General features: G+C 37.1%; 1 protein-coding gene across 1 annotated transcript in view; it reads left to right on the top strand.

The window, feature by feature from the left end:
* Window positions 1-18,109, top strand: part of ENAH (ENAH actin regulator) — a gene marked incomplete at its 5' end in the record, with an annotated part of 119,224 nt that overhangs the window by 86,991 nt on the left and 14,124 nt on the right. Inside the window, 4 exons of the mRNA XM_084253045.1 lie at window positions 1,935-2,019; window positions 14,488-14,777; window positions 15,932-16,723; window positions 17,300-17,604. Coding sequence (XP_084109171.1) covers window positions 1,935-2,019; window positions 14,488-14,777; window positions 15,932-16,723; window positions 17,300-17,604 — 1,472 coding nt within the window. The remainder of the gene's footprint in view (window positions 1-1,934; window positions 2,020-14,487; window positions 14,778-15,931; window positions 16,724-17,299; window positions 17,605-18,109) is intronic.

Below are 18,109 nucleotides of genomic sequence, written 5' to 3'. Positions count from 1 at the left end.
TCTTAATATTGTCATTGAGATATAATGCTGCCCTCAATGTGAGAAATACATTGTATTCTTCTTTGAGAAGATACCAAACAAGTCTAACCTATTCTGACATCCAGCTGTTTGTTTAAGCAGCATGAATTTTCTTTTAAATCCACAAACATTATTTAAAAAAATAGTTAAGTCGTAATCATCTTATAAGTTGCCCATACTAAATGCTCATATTTAGTATTTTTTGAAAGATTAGGAACTTTGGTATATAAAATACTTCCTCTAAATAGTTTGTTTTCTCAAGTGTACCTTCCCACCTTGTATGTCCCCTTCCTTCTCCCAGAGGAGACATGACATCTTTTCCTGTAAAGTATTAAACATTAGTATATGACTTAATATGGCAGTATATCTTGACATCATTATGTTAATTTTCAAAGGAGGGAAAGAATTGCAGTTTGTTTACTAAACAAATTATGTACTTTCATTTATGCAAACTTCTAAGTGCATATTTAATTATAACTTTAAAAGCTTCTTGGGTTTTTTGTTGTTGTTGTTGCTGATTATGTGGGATTAATATATTTTTATATTTTCTTTATGTGGTTCCCAAAATAACAGACTTTTAGGAAATCTAATGAAATATATCACTGCAATTGTCATCTAATTTGTCTTTAGAGGACAAATTAAATGATAAATCTAAAAACGTGTAAAGAGATGAAAAAATTAGTAGGTAAGTTTGAATCAAATTGTTTTTTATACACTTGGGATATTATATTCTAATGAAACTTATCCTTCTAGTTGTGAGAGCTACTCCACTAGTATAAAATGGATAATTTGTGCTCTTAACCTTCAGCAGGCCAGAATTTGCTTTAGTACACAGGAGCATTGCTTTGTCAACTGTGTCTTTTACTAGTGGTCTATAAAACATTTTAAAAATATCTGCTAGCGGAATTTCTGGCACACTAGAATTCACAAATATGTATAGCATAGCATTACTCACATACTTCTCTCCAGAGTGGAAGATTACTATTTATATTTATTCTCTTGTTTTCAGAATTAGATTTCAGGATTGTTCTCTTTTAACCCTAACCATTGTATATTAGGTCCAGTGTTTATCTCATTTTATGACACATTTAATTTTTATATCCAGTGACATTAAAATGTCCTGTAATCAACTGGTATTTTTTATAAGATGCAAAAAAAGAGTGCTGCTTTGTACATGATATGGGAATGGATGGTCATTAGTTTTTCATGATAGAACCATGTTGGATTGAATGTTTTTTTTTTGTTGTTTTTGTTTTTTTTTTGTTTTGTTTTAAGCCCAAATGAAAAATTATTAAGATTATCTCTGCTACATTAAAAATTCAAATAAGTTATTAATTATATATGGAAGTTTAGCAAATGTTTGTTTTCATCAATGCTGGAAATACCAGACCATTAAAGATGGCAGCTTAAATTGGACAAATTTGATAAATGCGTTAGCATACTTCACTCTAGTACTAAGGTTCTCATGCTCTTTCTCTCCTGTTTTTCATTTCCAGTGTTCTATTTAGGTGAGTTTTTGAATTCTGACTTTTCATTTAAGTTCTCCCTCTCCACTTCATGAATAAATACTTCAAAGAGAATGTCTCATTGTCTTAGAAAATGTCAGACTTAGGTGCCTATTCAGATGCTCATTGAACATGTTTTACTCAAGCTCTTCATATATAAATGTTTCTTTTTATTTTATTGTTGATGTTTTCCATTTGTTTCAAGTAAGCCTTCTGAAGATGATGACAGTATTATGTTGCAGTCTTTCATTTGCTCTGTTATGTGAAGCTTAAATTTTATTTTGCTAAACTAAAAGAAGATACATTTGTAAATATGTGATGGTTTTATGTTATTCTTGTGAATTTTATCTCCTTTATCCAACTAAGTATAAAGATAATGTTCATCTATAATGTTTTTTTTTTCCTTTTTAGGGCCAACATTGCCTAGACAGAATTCGCAACTACCTGCCCAAGTTCAAAATGGCCCATCACAAGAAGAATTGGAAATTCAAAGAAGGTAGGTTCACAAATTATTGTTTGCGCGTTTGTTACCGGAATACAATACTGGCCAGTCTCAGTTCCCTTCGCCAGTGAAGGGAAACAGTTTGAAGAGAAGAAAAGTAGTTTAACTTGTTGACAAATTGAGGAGGGCAGCAGACTCCTGTCTGAAAGACCACCGTCCTGCTCTGTGGCAGAGGACAAGGACATTTATCCAGAGGTGCAGGAGAGTGGAAGGGGGAGAGGGCAAGTGCCAGCAGGTCCATCCTTGCAACACCAGTGCCTGGAGGGTTTGGTTGACGCCAGCTTGCTTTTGCTTTCACCTGGTGGTCAGCAAGGTCGATGTTATCTTCCTAGTGATGCTTTTTTCCCTTGAAATGTAAGAAAACAACATTTGTTAAGCCTAGAAGGTAAATAAAGGAAATGGGAAAACTTACCTGGTGGAACAGAGAGACAAGTCCTTTGATGCTGTATCACTTCCGGCACAGAATTCAGTAAATTACATGAGATACTCAATACTTTATTATAAAATAGGCTTTGTGTTAGATGATTTTGCTGAACTGTAGGCTAATTTAATTGTTCTGAGCATGTTTAAAGTAGACTAGAGGGCCTCCCCTGGTGGCGCAGCTGTTGAGCGCTGGGCTGCAAAGCTGCCCAGAGCCTCTGCAGCGCCGGTTCTATCCCCAGCCGCTGGCGAGGGTCCCACCTGGTGTGGAGACCTCTCCTGCCGCGCCCACTGCTTCCCTCAGCAGTGTATTTTGTCCGTCTGCCTGCTCTGGCTCTGGTGAATTCTCTTACCCTCCCGTGCTTCTGACTGTATCCAGTGCTTGTGTAAATAAATAAATAAACCTTTAAAAAAAAAAAGTAGACTACAGGAAGCTATAATGTTTGCTATTCAGGGTATTTTCTTTTTATGATGAGTTTACCAGGATGTAACCCTGTTCCAAGTCAAGGAAGATCTGTATTTTAAATACACTTAACAACATACAGAGTGTCTTTCTACTTCAAAGAGTATTATTTTTATTGCAGTTATAAATTAATTTGTGATCATTATGCCTTTTACATGACTGATTTAACTAGAAAGTTGCAATAGTGTTCACTATATAAGGTATTGATTTTGAGATACACAGGGTGTAGTAATGGAGTATAAAGTCATTCTGTTTATGAATAAACTGTTACTTAAAAGCCATTAGTAATGCTATCTTCATTATTTCAGTGCAGTTTACAATTGAAATTATAAAACATTCTCATTTAAGGGCAAAGTTGTTTTTTTTTTTATCACTGGTAGGTCACCCCGTTTGCTTAACAGTTGATAACCTTTGTACAGGTTGATTTTTCAAATTGAGATGCATTTGCTCCATGGCATGCAAGCATTTGTTCTTATCTTTGATTTGGATCTCATGCTTGAGATACTTTTTCTCTATGTAGTCTTAATATATGTGTCCTGTTCTGCTAACAAAGGGATCTCTTGCTGTGGTTCAGTGTCAGCTGCTTTGATATATGACTACTTAATTCTTGAAGAAGATCCTGAGGGTCTCCCAAAATGAACTTTGTTTTTGCCATAGCTTATATATTCAGTTAAATCACTCTGGAAAAAGCCTGCATGTTTGGTGAAAAGCTATCCAGCTGTCTTGAGTGGTGCTATAACTGATAGAAATAAAATTAGCTTTATGAAGAATAAGGAAAGTGTAAAAGAGATTATAATTGCAGCTCTATATTGAGAGTTTTAAACATACAAGAATAATTCCAAGACTTGTAATTTATAATTGCACTATTGTTACACAGACAATAATACAGAAAAGTAATTAATAAAAAATTATCGCTCTATTATTGAGAGTATGACAGTTGTACTGAGCTAGGAAGAGCTAAGAGAGAGCCCAAAACACTACTAGATTATTTCTGGTAATGTAGAGTGGGCAAGCAAGTAATCCCAGGGGTAGTTGCTGCAGGCCTGACAGAAAGGAATGGAAACAGAAACCATTTAAGGATACTGCTGGCTTTATAAGGGTCTTGGGTGGGTGATCCACTACACAGGGGGTTCTCAAGAACGTACAGTTTGCATTTTTATTTGGTGATGGATATTGAGTGATTTTTTAGTAATTGGTTTAAAAGCTTTATGCCTCGTGTGTATTTCTTCTATTAAAGTATAAGCCCTAGTAATGCTCATCTGGGCTTGAGGTTTTTCTGTTTGTATGTTAAGTAGATACATCAAAAAGGTTTCTAAATTGGAGATTGTTGTTTATACTACTTACTTGCTTAGTTGAAGACTGACATTTTGAAGAAAGAAATCCAAATCTGAAAAAAAGTTTAAATTTTAAAATTGCTTTCTGTCCACAGTCATGCTCTTGCACAGATGATGCTTTTGTTTTGTATAAACTTTCCACAAGAGACCAGTTTCTTTCTCTCTCAGTATTAATTTCAGCTCTGTTCCTTCTCTTTACTCTCCATTGATTTCCTTTTAAATCTCTTGAAATCTGCTTTGTTTCTCCACAGATCTATTGGACATATGGCTTTTAACATTGCCTTCCAGTTTAAATTTTTTTTCTGAGTTCACATATACCACTTCTCCTTTTGATACTCTAGAATCTCTCCTTATTGCTAAGTCTTCTCCCTTTCTATCCTTTTCTTAGATAATGTTTTGCACTTAACTGGCTTTTCTTCCTCTTCTGTTCACATTACCCTTCCAAAATGGGTGATTTAGTTGGTTATTGTTGTTTTCTCTTAATTCGTTTATGTTGATAGTTTTCACAATCCTCACCTACTGCTGTGGTTAGCAACTTGAGAACCAGAACCATAATTTCTTTCCAGCTAAATGGGGTAATGTTGTGATTCCTTCTGAGAGTTTGGTGAAAGCAGTATGTACTACTGCTCTCTTCCATCCAATCCCCAGCCGTGTGTGTGTGTGTGTGTGTGTGTGTGTGTGTGTGTGTATGCGCGTGCATGCACATGCATGTGGGCACACGCGCAAGCACTTACATCCAAAAACTGCATACCTTTTCAGAGGGGTCACACCCCCCCTTACATGAGAATTCTTCTAATAGTGTTCATCCATTTGGAGGACACTTCAATTTTAGACCTGTATGATTTCATTCTTGAGGTGTATTGCATTTCTTCTTCTCATTAATATTTTTCCCACACTTTTAGCTTAGAAATTCAGTAGTTTCCTCTTTTCACAATCTCTGTTCAAGTTTACCTTCTTTCTCTTGAAGTCCTTTGAATTCTCATTACTGATAGCTGTCTCTAGTACTTACTCTCTTACGTATCTCTGTAGTTTTCAATTGACTTTTCCACCTTTACCTTACACCCCTTTTCAGTTATTCCTACTTTACTACTGCCAGATTGATTTCTTTTAAACTCTTTTGAACCTGACAAAAAAAAATCCCAAAGAACTAAAATAGGGGAAGGGTAATCTGCATGATTGCGTTCTTTCCTCATATAAATCCTCAGAATTAGTGACTTAGAATCATTAGTACTTTTGACAACTTCGTCCGTAATACTAAACAATTTGTTTATATTTCTGTTTATTGATTAATGAAGTTACAGATCGTAACTTTCACTTCTCCACTATGAAAAATGAAGAATTCTTAATGTCCCTTACTAAGTATTAGTAGTTAACATTTTTAGTTCGTTGTTTGGTTTCCTTTTTAAACAGATCTGTCTTTTCTTTAGAGAGTATCTTAACCATTCACTCTGTAAAGAAGAGTGTGCATTTTCTGTGCACCTCTGTAACCCTTGTCTTCCACTTTATCACCTCATTTGGCAGACATTCCATTGTCCTGTTTTCAAGGTGTAACATCTGTAGTCTTTTTGTGATTGTCATAAACTTGTAGGTATTCTCTCCTCTCCCCCAACTGTCCTCTCCCCCCCATCCTACCTTTTTATTATCTATGGTAGTTCTAGTTTTAACAAATTTATGACTAGATAAGGTTTTTTGTATCTAGTCATTAGCTTAGTCTTTAGTGGACCTTTTCCATGTGAAGACTTATCCGCAATTCTTCCCCCTTTTATATATTTTTTAAACCAATTCCTTCTTTCTGTTTTCTCTTTTTGAAATTCCTATTGGTCAAATGCTGAACTTTTTGGGTAATTCCCTTATGATACTTACTTTTTCCCATCTATTCATATTTTTACCCAGATATTTAGATCAGCACTACCCATGAGAAATAAAAGCCAGTTATGAAATTAAATTTCTTCTAGTAGCCATATTAACAAAAGTGAAAAAAGAAACAGATGAAATTAATTTTAATGATAGATTTTATTTTAACCCACTATATCAAAAATCTTATTTCAGCATGAAATAAGTATAAATTTGTTAAGATATTTTGCATTTTTTTCATACTGAATCTTCAAAATTTAGTGTGTATTTTAGGCTTACAGCACATTTTTGTTCAGGCTAGTCAAATTATTGGTACATGTAGCTCATGGCCACCTATCTGCATAGTATAGTAGCAGATCTTCTATTGAAAGTTTGGTTTTACAAGTGAGACATCAGGGGAAAAAATAATAACAATACACAACACAACACAACAAAACAAAACAAAAACAATTATAAACCAGAGACATCCTGCAGGGGAGGAAGAAGGAGAGGGATCAGGGAGAGGGAGGGAGGAGCACACAGGACAGTGGTGATGGTGCACAGGTGCATTGGTGAAGGAAATTCTATGGTGACTATACCTGAGGGGGAAGTAAACATTGTTTAAAATTGAACAATAGGGCCTCCCCGGTGGCGCAGCGGTAGAGCGCTGGGTTGGGAGGCTGTCCTCGGCTGATCCCCGGCCACCGGAGGAGGGTCCCGCATGGCGCGCAGACCTCTCCTGTCGCCCGCTGCTCCCCTCAGCAGTGTACTTGGGTCCTTCTGCCTGCTCTGCTCCCCGCTCTGGCTCTGGTGAATTCTCTCGCCCTCCCGCGCTTCTGACTGTGCCCAGTGCATGTATAAACAAAAAACAAACAAACAAACAAGCAAACAAATAAAGAAAAACATGCCTCTATTAAAAAAAAATGAACAATAATGTAAAAAAAAGTATAAATAAAAAAATTTTAAAAAAAGAAAGAAAAGAAGTAGTGAGAAAAAATAATAACAAAAAATATTGGCAGGCAACTATAAATCAGAGACATTCTGCTGGGGAGGAGGAGGGAGAGGGATCAGAACAGGGGAGGGAAGAGCACAAGGGACTGTGGCGGTGGTGCACAGGAGAACTGGTGGTGGAATTTTAGGGGGATCACACCTGAGAGGAGAAAGCAAACATTGTAGAAAAATGAACAATGGTGTAAAATATATAGAAATAAATAAATTTAAAGAAAAAATATTTTTCTGTGAAAAATGAAATGAAAATTTGGTTTTAATCTCCCGCATTTTTTTCTTTTATCATGAATTATTCCCTTTTAAATTATTTTCAAATTACTCCTTTTCTATAAAAATTGTTCTGAGTTAGTGATTATTTCTTGTCTGTTTTGTTTCTCTTTCTTGAATTCTCTCCTTCCTGTAGAGTTGTTTTATTTGTCTTTTTCAAATATCTGGTAATCTTTATGGTTCATGTGTATCAGGAATTGGCTTGTGTATGTTCTTGTGTCACGGAGCCTCATTTCCCTGGCTGAGAGGACTGCCTGGGAGGTCTGTGGAAGTACACAGAACAAGTAGACTGAAAGGTTCTCTCCTTAAAGGTACTGAGTGGGATACAGACAGTGCCTTAGGGCCCCACAAATATTGAGCTAATTTCAGTTGCACCCAAAGCTCTAGCTCATCTGAGGCAGCTTGCTGAGTTCTTAAGAGAACCGTCTTCTGTGATAAATACTGTTCCATCCCTTGAAGTCACATTCGGGAGGAGAGGGGTGGCTGGCACAGCTGTTCTTGAATAGTGCATATGCATATTAATCAGCTCAATTACTGTTGTACTGCCTGTTTCCATGCTCTCTACGTGCTGATCTCAAGTTAGGTCTTTCCCAGATCCTGTCTCGTGTGTGCTTCATCATTTTCAGGGTGTGCTGGACCCTGTGTATTTTCACTTGTTATGTTAAGCCCAGTTATATTCCAGATAATGTTAGTTCTAAAATGCTCAGGATATATCAGAGAGTGTGTGTGTGGGGGGCTTGTGCACAAAACCACACCCTAGCAATTAACATGACTCTATATACTAGAAAATGGTAGGTGCAGTGGGAAAGAATTAAACTGAGTTAAAGGAAGTATATGTTGTAGAAAGGAGCAAGGGGAAGTGCTGGATTGTTTTAAATAAGTTGATCAGGGTTGATCTTATCAAAATGAAAGGAAAGAAGTTAACTAAGTGGATAACTGGGTAAATACATTACACTCAGAGGGAAGGGGAATATGAAGGCCTTCAGGATTGTGTTTATATGTACAAGGAGAAGCAAAGGGGCTATTGAGGCTGGAGCAGAGAGACCTAGAATAGAAAAGGAAAGTAGTGGAGGAGTTAAAAAGTAATGGGGAATCAAATCATGCAAGATCTTGCAGGCAATAGTAAAGAATTTAGCTTTTATTTGAGATTAAGGAAGAGCCATTGAATGATTTTGGTAGGAGTGATCTGGCTTAACTTTCAACAGTGTTGGTATGGTTGCTGTGTTGAGACTGGACATTGAGAAGCGTGGATGAAATCAGGCACAAAAAGTATAAAATATGATCAGCTTAGTACATCTAACATCCAAACAGTGAGTTCTAGGGGAAAATGTGAGGAAAAAACAATATGTGAACAAAAGTGTGAGGAAATGGAATTTGCAAAGAAATAACATACCGAAATTTCTTGGAACTCAGTGAGTTGATCATGGAGATCAGAGGTCAGCAGATATTTCCTGTAAAGGGCAATATAGTGAATATTTTAGATTTTGTGGGCCATGAGGTTTCCATGGTAGCTGTTTGACTCTTCCTTTGTAGCTCACTGTAGACCTGGCTGTGGCCAGATGTGGGTGTAGCCAAATTGGGACCTTGGACTGTAGTTAGCCACCCTCCTGACCAAGAATGAAGAGGCTCACCAAGCATCCAGCCCAGTAAGTAGGAAAAACGTAAAAGATCCACCACCAGCGTATATCACTTTGAAATATTCAAATACTAGCATAGAAGGCAGATTTTTTTAAGCTGGGCAAGGGGAGAGGTTCTTAAAAATCCTGAGAGATTATTTCCAATCTAAATTTATAATTTAAAACTTCCCCCTCTGAGCAACCTCATAGAAAGTGACTATAGATGTAATCTATTAAAATGGAGTAAACCAGGAAGGATGGAACCATGGGAGGATCCAGGAAATAGGAGCTCCAACTCAAGAAAGAGATAAAGGAATTCCTAATATAACTAGCATGAAGATATAACCTAGGGAGCAGACAAGCCAGTTGGAGCCAGGAGATCTTAGAGCTGCTGAGGCATGGTGTTTCTGAGGGAAAAGAAAGACAAAATAAGCAAAGAATAGAATAGATATCCCTGATACATTTCACCATATGTAGAAGTTTGCAGTTCTGATGGAGAATTTGAGGTGAAATAGGGATCAGTATATAGATAAAGAACCCTGGGGGGGGGGGGGGATAATTTTTAACACTAGAGAAAGAAATTGTTCTGAAAATTTAATACGATCAGCTTATATTATTCAGCTATGAGTAATATAATATTGATGTATCCAAAGAGGTTATTAAGATTTTATTGAGGCCTCCCCGGTGGCGCAGCGGTTGAGCGCTGGGTTGCGAAGCTGCCCGCGGCCTCTGCAGCGCCAGTTCGATCCCCGGCTGCTCCCTGGCCACCGGAGGAGGGTCCCACATGGCCGCAGACCTCTCCTGCCGCCCGCTGCTCCCCTCAGCAGTGTACTTCGCTCCTTCTGCCTGCTCTGCTCCCCGCTCCGGTGAATTCTCTCACCCTCCCGCGCTTCTGACTGTACCCAGTGCATGTATAAACAAAACAAACAAACAAATAAATAAATAAAACATTGCCTCTATTGAAAAAAAATTAAAAATAAAAAAAAGATTTTATTGGGAGAATGAAGAAGGAAAGGTGGATGGGAGGGGGTTAGGATATGTAGGAATTTAATCATTTGTGTAGTAGGAAGCCAGTAGATAACATCTAAATCTGAAAAACTATTAAGAAGCAATAGTTCTAAACAAATTACTGTATTTAGAAACGTGGTAAATTTCCCAAGTATTGAAGGAGGAGTGAAATCACAAGCAGTGCTGGTTGGGCAGAGAGTTACTGTTAGAAATTTTTAATACTATTTGACTTTTTAAGCTATGTATTAGTTTTGGAAATTTAATTTTGATTTTTAAATGAGAGTGAAATTGAGTTAATAAAATGAACATTTACTTTGGATGTTAAATGTTATTAATGCTGTACTAAAGTAACATAATGATAGTATAGTTTTCTGTTCTTATGTGTATTGTTTGTTAATATTATTTTTCGGTTCCGACTCATTGATATTTGACTTCCTTGCTCACTGTGATGATAAAACACATTCTAAGAAACATGAGTCAGTCTGTTGTTAGTCTCAACATAGAACTTAATTTAGTTAATATCTATAAATAGTTTGCAAATCATCAGTACTACCTGAAAGTTATAAAAGAGCAGTAGTGATCCCAGCACAGAAGTGGGAGTGGGAACCATGAAAATCCATAGCCCTCCTGGGAGCCTTCAGAGGCAGGATGGGCCGAGGGTTGACCGCTTTCTCTTGTGAGTATTGGCTCTCAGGAGCTTGGAGATAGTACAACTTAACTGTCTTGTTTAGTTTTATTCATTTTTCATTTGTTTGCTAATAGAGACGTGAAATGCCCACATTACAGGATCAAGACATATTTTGTAGTTTTGTTTCTGACAAATGTCAGTAACATCAAAGTGTTCCTAAATATTATCAACTTAGGACATTTTCCTTAGTCCTTCTCCTGCTTATGTCAGAATTTAAATCACTCATTACTTACTAATGTTATTCATTAGAGAGATGAAATTAGAGGAGGAAGTGTCCATTAAGATTTTGTAATTTATATTTTGTTTACTATAGAAAAATAGAGTGACCTACTTCTGATACTTTTTTATGATCTGGGTTACTGTAATATTGGTCATTACTATAATATTGGTCACCGTAACTCTTTCTGAGAAAAGACAGTTTCTCAGAAGCATTTAAATTATTGAAAAATGCATGTCCTAACTTAACAGAAAAATTAGTCTGCTGAGATTTTTCTTTCATTCAGAATTTGGGCTGTGAAAAAGTCTTCAGACAGTTCTATTAACGAGTAAAGAAAACAGTTGTAGACAAAACTCTGGGAAGAGGAATCACTTGCATTTCTGGAATGTGAGTTGGCAGTGATATTTCTATGAAAAGTAGAGTTTATAAATTTGGAATAAAATTTGGAACTGTTCCCCTAAAAAGCTACACAGTGTCCTGCTTTATAGTTTAAAACATAAAAGTCAGAAAATGTCGGTAGCATCCGGTTTAGGTAGGAGTAACTCTTGCCATTAAGGATTTGTAAGTCAGAGATTTTCTACTTGATATGTTATTTTGGCAAATATGTTTAGATATACATCTTTTCCATAAACTAGCTAAAAATTAAGTAGGGACTTTTAACCCTTTCCTTTCTTACCTTCTAGTCAAGAAAATATATACCAGCAGCATTTCCTACAACTGTCTCGTCTATTTCAGTGGTAATAGCAATGAACTTGGATATCTCTCTGGCATTGTACTCTCTTACATCAGCTGATATGCTTTCTGTTTTATAGACTGAAGACCATAGACTATTATGACATGTGGAATAATCTTCTTAAATTAGGATACCCTCATTGTAAATGCCATTATTCCATAGTTATTTCAGATTGATTTCACTCCTGCTTGGCCTTCTCCCTGTGGCTAAGCTTACTTCTTGTGTTAAAAACACTGTATTACTTTGAGAAGCAGCCATTCACTTGGAAGTTTAAAAAAACTAAGAATTTGAATAAGAAATGAGATGTGATCTTAGAATACCATATGGTTCAACTATGAGCATTCTGTATAGTCCAGTTAATAACAGAAACTGAATATCTATATAACCAGAAATCAGCATCCTCTCATGACTATATTAGAAAAAGTTTTGTGTGGTGAGGGAGATTCAAGAGGCATCATATCAGAATGTCAGTAGAGAGTATCTAAAGTTAAAAAACCGAAGAAGTTGGCAGTAATTGTCTCTGGGAAGCAGGGTGGGAGGGTTAAGGCATGAACTTCTGGTTTTTGTTGTAAGCTTTAAAAAACAATGTCTTGTGTTATTTTGATGAAAGTAAAATGAAAGAGAGAAGAGTCACAGAAATGTAAAGAGACCTAATAATGTGGATATTTTCATCACAGATTTCTTGGTACAGTTACTATACTCCAAAGTTGAAAACTTTCCCTTGGCTTATATATTCAGGTACACTCAATTAAAATAATACGCGTGTATCTTTTGCCATTTGGACCCAATAGATTGGTTTGAGTATTAGTTTAAAATACCACACATTTTGAACAAACATTGTGTGCTTTGTATTTAATGTAACCCCCACCTCAGTCTGCTTACTAGATTGAAAGTCCTGAATTTCTCTAACTGCTTACTAGAAACATATTCTGAATATACCTCGTTTCTTGCCCTCATCCCTGAAGTGATATTGTATCTCTCAGAAACTTCAGCAGCTAGTCATTTATTAAATAGCATAATGATGTCAACAGGAGAGCTTAAAAATCTGATTTTATTGTTTAGTTTTCAGTATCTTAACTAGTACTCATATTAAGGACTACCACAGGTGTCTTCTGTCCTTCCCTTGCAGTTATTGTTAAGTATGGTGTCATAGCCAGAGAGGAGCTTTTTTGTGAGAGACATGGGATTGATTTACTGGTCAAGTGGGCATTTCCTCTTCTTTTATAAAGTCACTTTAAGAAACATGAAGAGGAGGAGATATTTGGAAAGATCTTTTTGGTTTATTGGTGTTGCTGGGAGAAGAATAAAGGAATGTGTACACCTTCTGTCATTTAGCTCTGCTTAGAATTGGGACCCAGCCAGTTTATTAGCCATGCCAGGGAAAGGCCTATTTTGAAATTTCCAAGTATTACTGTAGCTCACTTTTATTGAGAGTTATGCTCCAGGTAATTTTTAAAGCATTACCTTATTTAATCTTTTGCACAACGATATGGAATGTAAAATGAGGATAACTTTTTTTTTTTTTTTTTAAGGGAGATAGCAAGACTGTCTTTTAGGTTCAGTGGGGCACTTTAGAGACATTTTCTTGCTGTTACATATCTATATGGGACTTAAAAAACAAACTATATGGTTTAGAGTCACATACAGCAGCCATGTAACACTCAAAGATGTAAGTCTCTGTGCTGCAGTGAAGGAAACTTGGGCCAAACACTGATAAAGCAGAATTCTTTAGTTCTAAAAATGTTAAAGTGTTTGAGTCAGTTAACGTAGAAACAAATGACATGTGGTTAATGATGAGAAAGGTTTACAAATACTTCTTTGATAAATATACCAGTATAACTGGTTCTTTCTGGCTTGTCCCACTACATTTGCTATTATTAAAAACTTGAAAGTATTTTTATTTAGTTTTTAATTTTTTTAAAGATTTATTTTTATTTGTTTATGCATATAAGAACTGGAGTAAAGGCCACAGGTGCGAGGAGGGGGAGGTGGTGAGAGGATTTGCCAGAGACAGAGTGGGGAGCAGAACAGGTGGATCTATTGAAATACACTGCTGAGGGGAGCAGCAGACAAGACAGGAGAGTTCTGCTGTGCCATGAGGGTCACCTCCCTGGCCAGGGATTGAATTCCTGTAAGTGAAACCATCCAATATTTTTCGTTTTCCCTCTGACTTATTTACTGAGCATAATCCCTTCCAGCTCCATCTCTGTTGCTTAAAAGTAATTTTTGTTAAAAAAAGGATTTATCACAATTTTCTTATCTAGGTCAGACCGTAAGATCTGGTGACCTTGAATATGTGAGTGTGGAAGGAGGAATTGTCTTAAGTATAGAATCAATGAAAAGACTTTAACACATTCTCCGTGTCCCAGAAAAGTGTCCTGAAGAGGGAGGGGTAATTTGGAAAACACCTGAAGATAAGCAGCTGGCAGTCTGCATGAAATATGCTGGAGTGTTTGCGAAAATGCAGAAGATTCTCAAGGAAAAGATGTATTCAATGCTCAGACTGGTGGGCTTTTTATTGAAGAAGCAGTAACTAATCACACCAATCTAACAGTAGAAAGAAGGCTGCTGTTCAGATATGACTGTTCCTTTTAATGGACTGACTCCTAATCAGATACATGTGATGATGTATGGGTGTACTGTCTTAGGGGGTTTGGCACATTTCAATGGTGCATTGGTTTTCTTATCTCCAAATGGTTCTGACAATGACTAGGAAGGTGAAATGAGCATGTATGGGACATGTGTTACCATTATTTGTAATAACTACATATATATATATATATAAATACTCACATATGTTCATTATGAAAAGAATAAGTTTTTGAATGGTGAGTAGCCATAGATGCATATTTGTAATTTTTCCCCAAAATTTCAGGCAACTACAAGAGCAACAACGACAAAAGGAGCTGGAGAGAGAAAGAATGGAAAGGGAGAGACTGGAGAGAGAGAGGTTAGAAAGGGAAAGACTTGAGAGGGAGCGACTGGAACAAGAGCAGCTGGAGAGAGAGAGACAAGAAAGGGAGCGTCAGGAACGCCTGGAGCGAGAGAGGCAAGACCGGGAGAGACTGGAGAGACTTGACCGGGAAAGGCAAGAAAGAGAGCGACAGGAACAGCTAGAAAGGGAACAGCTGGAATGGGAGCGAGAGCGAAGAATAGCAAATGCTGGTAAGAAGTTTACAAGTTCTCCTGTGTTCTTTATATCTGAGTTTGGATGATGGATGATGTTTTCTATGTAGTAATATATTAGAATATTTCACATCTGAGATGCCTGGTATTAAGCAATATGATTTGAAATTATGAAAAATATGCAGTTGCTACTTTAAAATTTTCTTTTTATTTCTCTCTGTATTGCTTTTATTGCTTGGAGACTTAAGAAAGCTCTTGGAAATTTTTGCTCTTGCATTCTAATTCTATTGCTATAAATTGACTATAAAGTGTAAGTGTGGCTTTATGGGAAAATTTTTATATTGGATAAACTTGGAATATATTTCCCTTTTGAGATGACTTAAATTGTTTTGAATACTGTAGTATTATCGTACCCTTTCACAGGAAATTTGCTTGATTATATTCTAAAGTTTCTGAAGGAGGAATTAAAGGTGTAGGTGAAAAGTACCCTAAGACTTATTTAAATATGTTTTCTAGTACAGTGAAAAATAAATCTGCTACCATTTATTGAAAAACATAAAGGTTATAATATGACCCAAAGTTTAAGGTATTTTTGGCATTAGTTAAAATTGAACATTGATTATAGGATTTAAGACGTATTTTTCCATATGGCCTGATCAAAAGTCTCCATGTGTATTGATTAAATACCACTTAATTGGTTTCTTGTTTAAGTCAATTCATTTGTGTTTAGCTGTTTATTTTCTGGGATAATAGCTAACAAAACAAAAGTTTTCCACAAACTGGCACCAAGTAGGGGACTAGCCCTTTCTAATAAACATTTTCCAGTTCTGCTATTTGTTGGTTTTTTTATTTACTGAACTTATTCTTCTGTTTGTGGTCCTATTTTAATGTCTTTGTAGTGTACTGAATGATGAAAATTAAGGCTACTACTACATTTTTCTTGTAAAGGATAAGTTAATTTATTTATGATAAAAAGAAAACTTATTTTATCCTTCTAGATCTCAAAATGTGATTTATAAGTTAAAACATTCTCTGATAAAATCAGTTATTTACACTTGTGCCTAATTCTCTGTGCTGACTTTAGTCTACATTTATACATTTTGTCTGAATGCTGGTTTTGTGGCTTTACTAGCTCCCTTTTTCTCTCTCCTTTTTATCCTGTCTTTTGCTGCCGCTTTCCACCTTCTGTCCAGCTCCATCTTCAGACAGCTCCCTGTATAATGCTCCACTTCCTGAATATGCCAGTTGCCAGCCTCCTTCAGCACCTCCTCCATCATATGCTAAAGTCATCTCAGCTCCAGTGTCAGAGGCCACTCCTGATTATGCTGTAGTGACCGCTTTGCCACCTACTTCCACACCCCCCACACCACCACTTCGACACTCAGCGACACGTTTTGCAACATCTTTAGGTTCAGCCTTCCACCCTGTTCTTCCCCATTATGCTACAGTTCCTCGTCCTCTGAACAAAAACTCTCGACCTTCTTCTCCTGTGAACACACCCTCTTCTCAACCTCCAGCTACGAAGCCCTGTGCCTGGTCTACTTCCAATTTTTCGCCCCTCCCTCCATCTCCTCCAGTAATGATTAGCAGCCCACCAGGCAAAGCTACTGGTCCGAGACCTGTTCTCCCTGTTTGTGTTTCTTCTCCTGTGCCCCAAATGCCTCCATCACCAACAGCATCCAATGGGCTGCTTGACTCGGTAACGTATCCAGTGTCTCCGCCGCCTACCTCAGGGCCCGCAGCGCTGCCGCCGCCTCCACTGCCTTCCCTCGCACCACTCTCACACTGTGGATCTCAAGCTTCTCCTCCTCCAGGCACCCCTATTGCCTCAACTCCCTCATCCAAGCCTAGTGTTCTCCCTTCTCCCTCTGCAGCTGCCCCTGCCTCTGTGGAGACTCCTCTAAACTCAGTGCTGGGAGACTCCTCTGCTTCTGAGCCAGGCTTGCAGGCAGCCTCTCAGCCGGCCGAGACTCCAGCCCAACAGGGTAAGGTTTCTCAGTTCTCACTGCACATTGGATTGAAATGTGGAATACTTTTAAGATACTAGAGCCTGGGGCCCACCCCTCCTCCTTGTTCTCAGTCCAGCCACTTTGGTTATCTGTAAACAAGCAAAGATGTGTTTTCACTAGTAGAGAATTTATTGTGTTTATATTTAAGTGTTAACAGATTATTTTCAATCTGTTATTTAAAATAGTCCTAACAACCATCATCTGCATTAGTCTGCTGTTTTTCGCAGATGCTACCTGTCTCCCTAATTTTATAAGCATTTATTTTATTTATTTAGCAAATCCCCATTATCCAAAAAAAATCTAGTTAGATGGTCTTTACAGTTCAATAAATAAATCTCTAATGTTAAAGTAAGTTGTTACATACTTTGGCTTTAAATTTAATATCTTTTTTAATACTGATCTATACCTTAGACATTATAAATCAAACTCATTAATATGTATTATATGTTTCAGTCAGTGTAATTTAGCATGGCATTTGACATATCTTTCCACCTAAAATAATATCACTTAACTCTTATCATTGATGGTCTTACTTAATGTTCTTCCTCTCAGGCATTGTCTTGGGACCACCTGCACCTCCACCCCCTCCTCCACTCCCACCAGGTCCTCCCCAGGTTCCTGCAGCACTCCCCCCTCCCCCAGGGCCGCCTCCTCCCCCTCCACTCCCATCCTCAGGGCCTCCCCCTCCACCTCCTCCACCCCCACTTCCTAATCAAGTACCCCCTCCTCCTCCACCACCTCCTGCTCCTCCCCTCCCTGCATCTGGATTTTTTGTGGGATCCATATCAGAAGACAATCGCCCTTTAACTGGACTTGCAGCTGCAATTGCTGGAGCAAAACTTAGGAAAGTGTCACGGGTAAATACATTTCCAAATTATTGTTTTAATGTATGACTTGTTCTTTCTCAAATTGTATAAAATGTTGAATTCATTGTATTCTAATTTTATGAATGCTGTTACTAATTCGTTGACCAAAAAATTGAAATAATTAGTTAATAATATATAAGTTAAAAAAAATACAAAGATTTTCTGTAAACCCATCACCCAGCCACCACTGAACACTTTGCCATATCTGTTAGTAGCCTGTAGCTTTTTATGGTTCCTTCTACAGAAACACACACACACATTGTTTTTGTCTGAATTGAGTCAGACATGCTAAATACTTCAGTGTGTACTTTGACCACAACATACTTCTCAAAATCAGGGCATTTGACACTGATAGAATATTATAATTTACAGATCTATTAAAATTTCATCAGTTGTCTAATAATGTAACAATTTTGTTCTAGTCCAAGATAACCCATTACATTTAGTTGCAGTGTTTCTTTCATTTACTTTAATCTGCAACAAATCTTCAATTTTT

The sequence above is a fragment of the Talpa europaea genome, assembly GCF_964194135.1.
Source record: "Talpa europaea genome assembly, chromosome: 14".
In the NCBI taxonomy this organism is placed as follows: Eukaryota; Metazoa; Chordata; class Mammalia; order Eulipotyphla; family Talpidae; genus Talpa; species Talpa europaea.
Note: the sequence above shows the minus strand (reverse complement) of the source record. Positions and strands in the feature narration are given on the sequence as shown.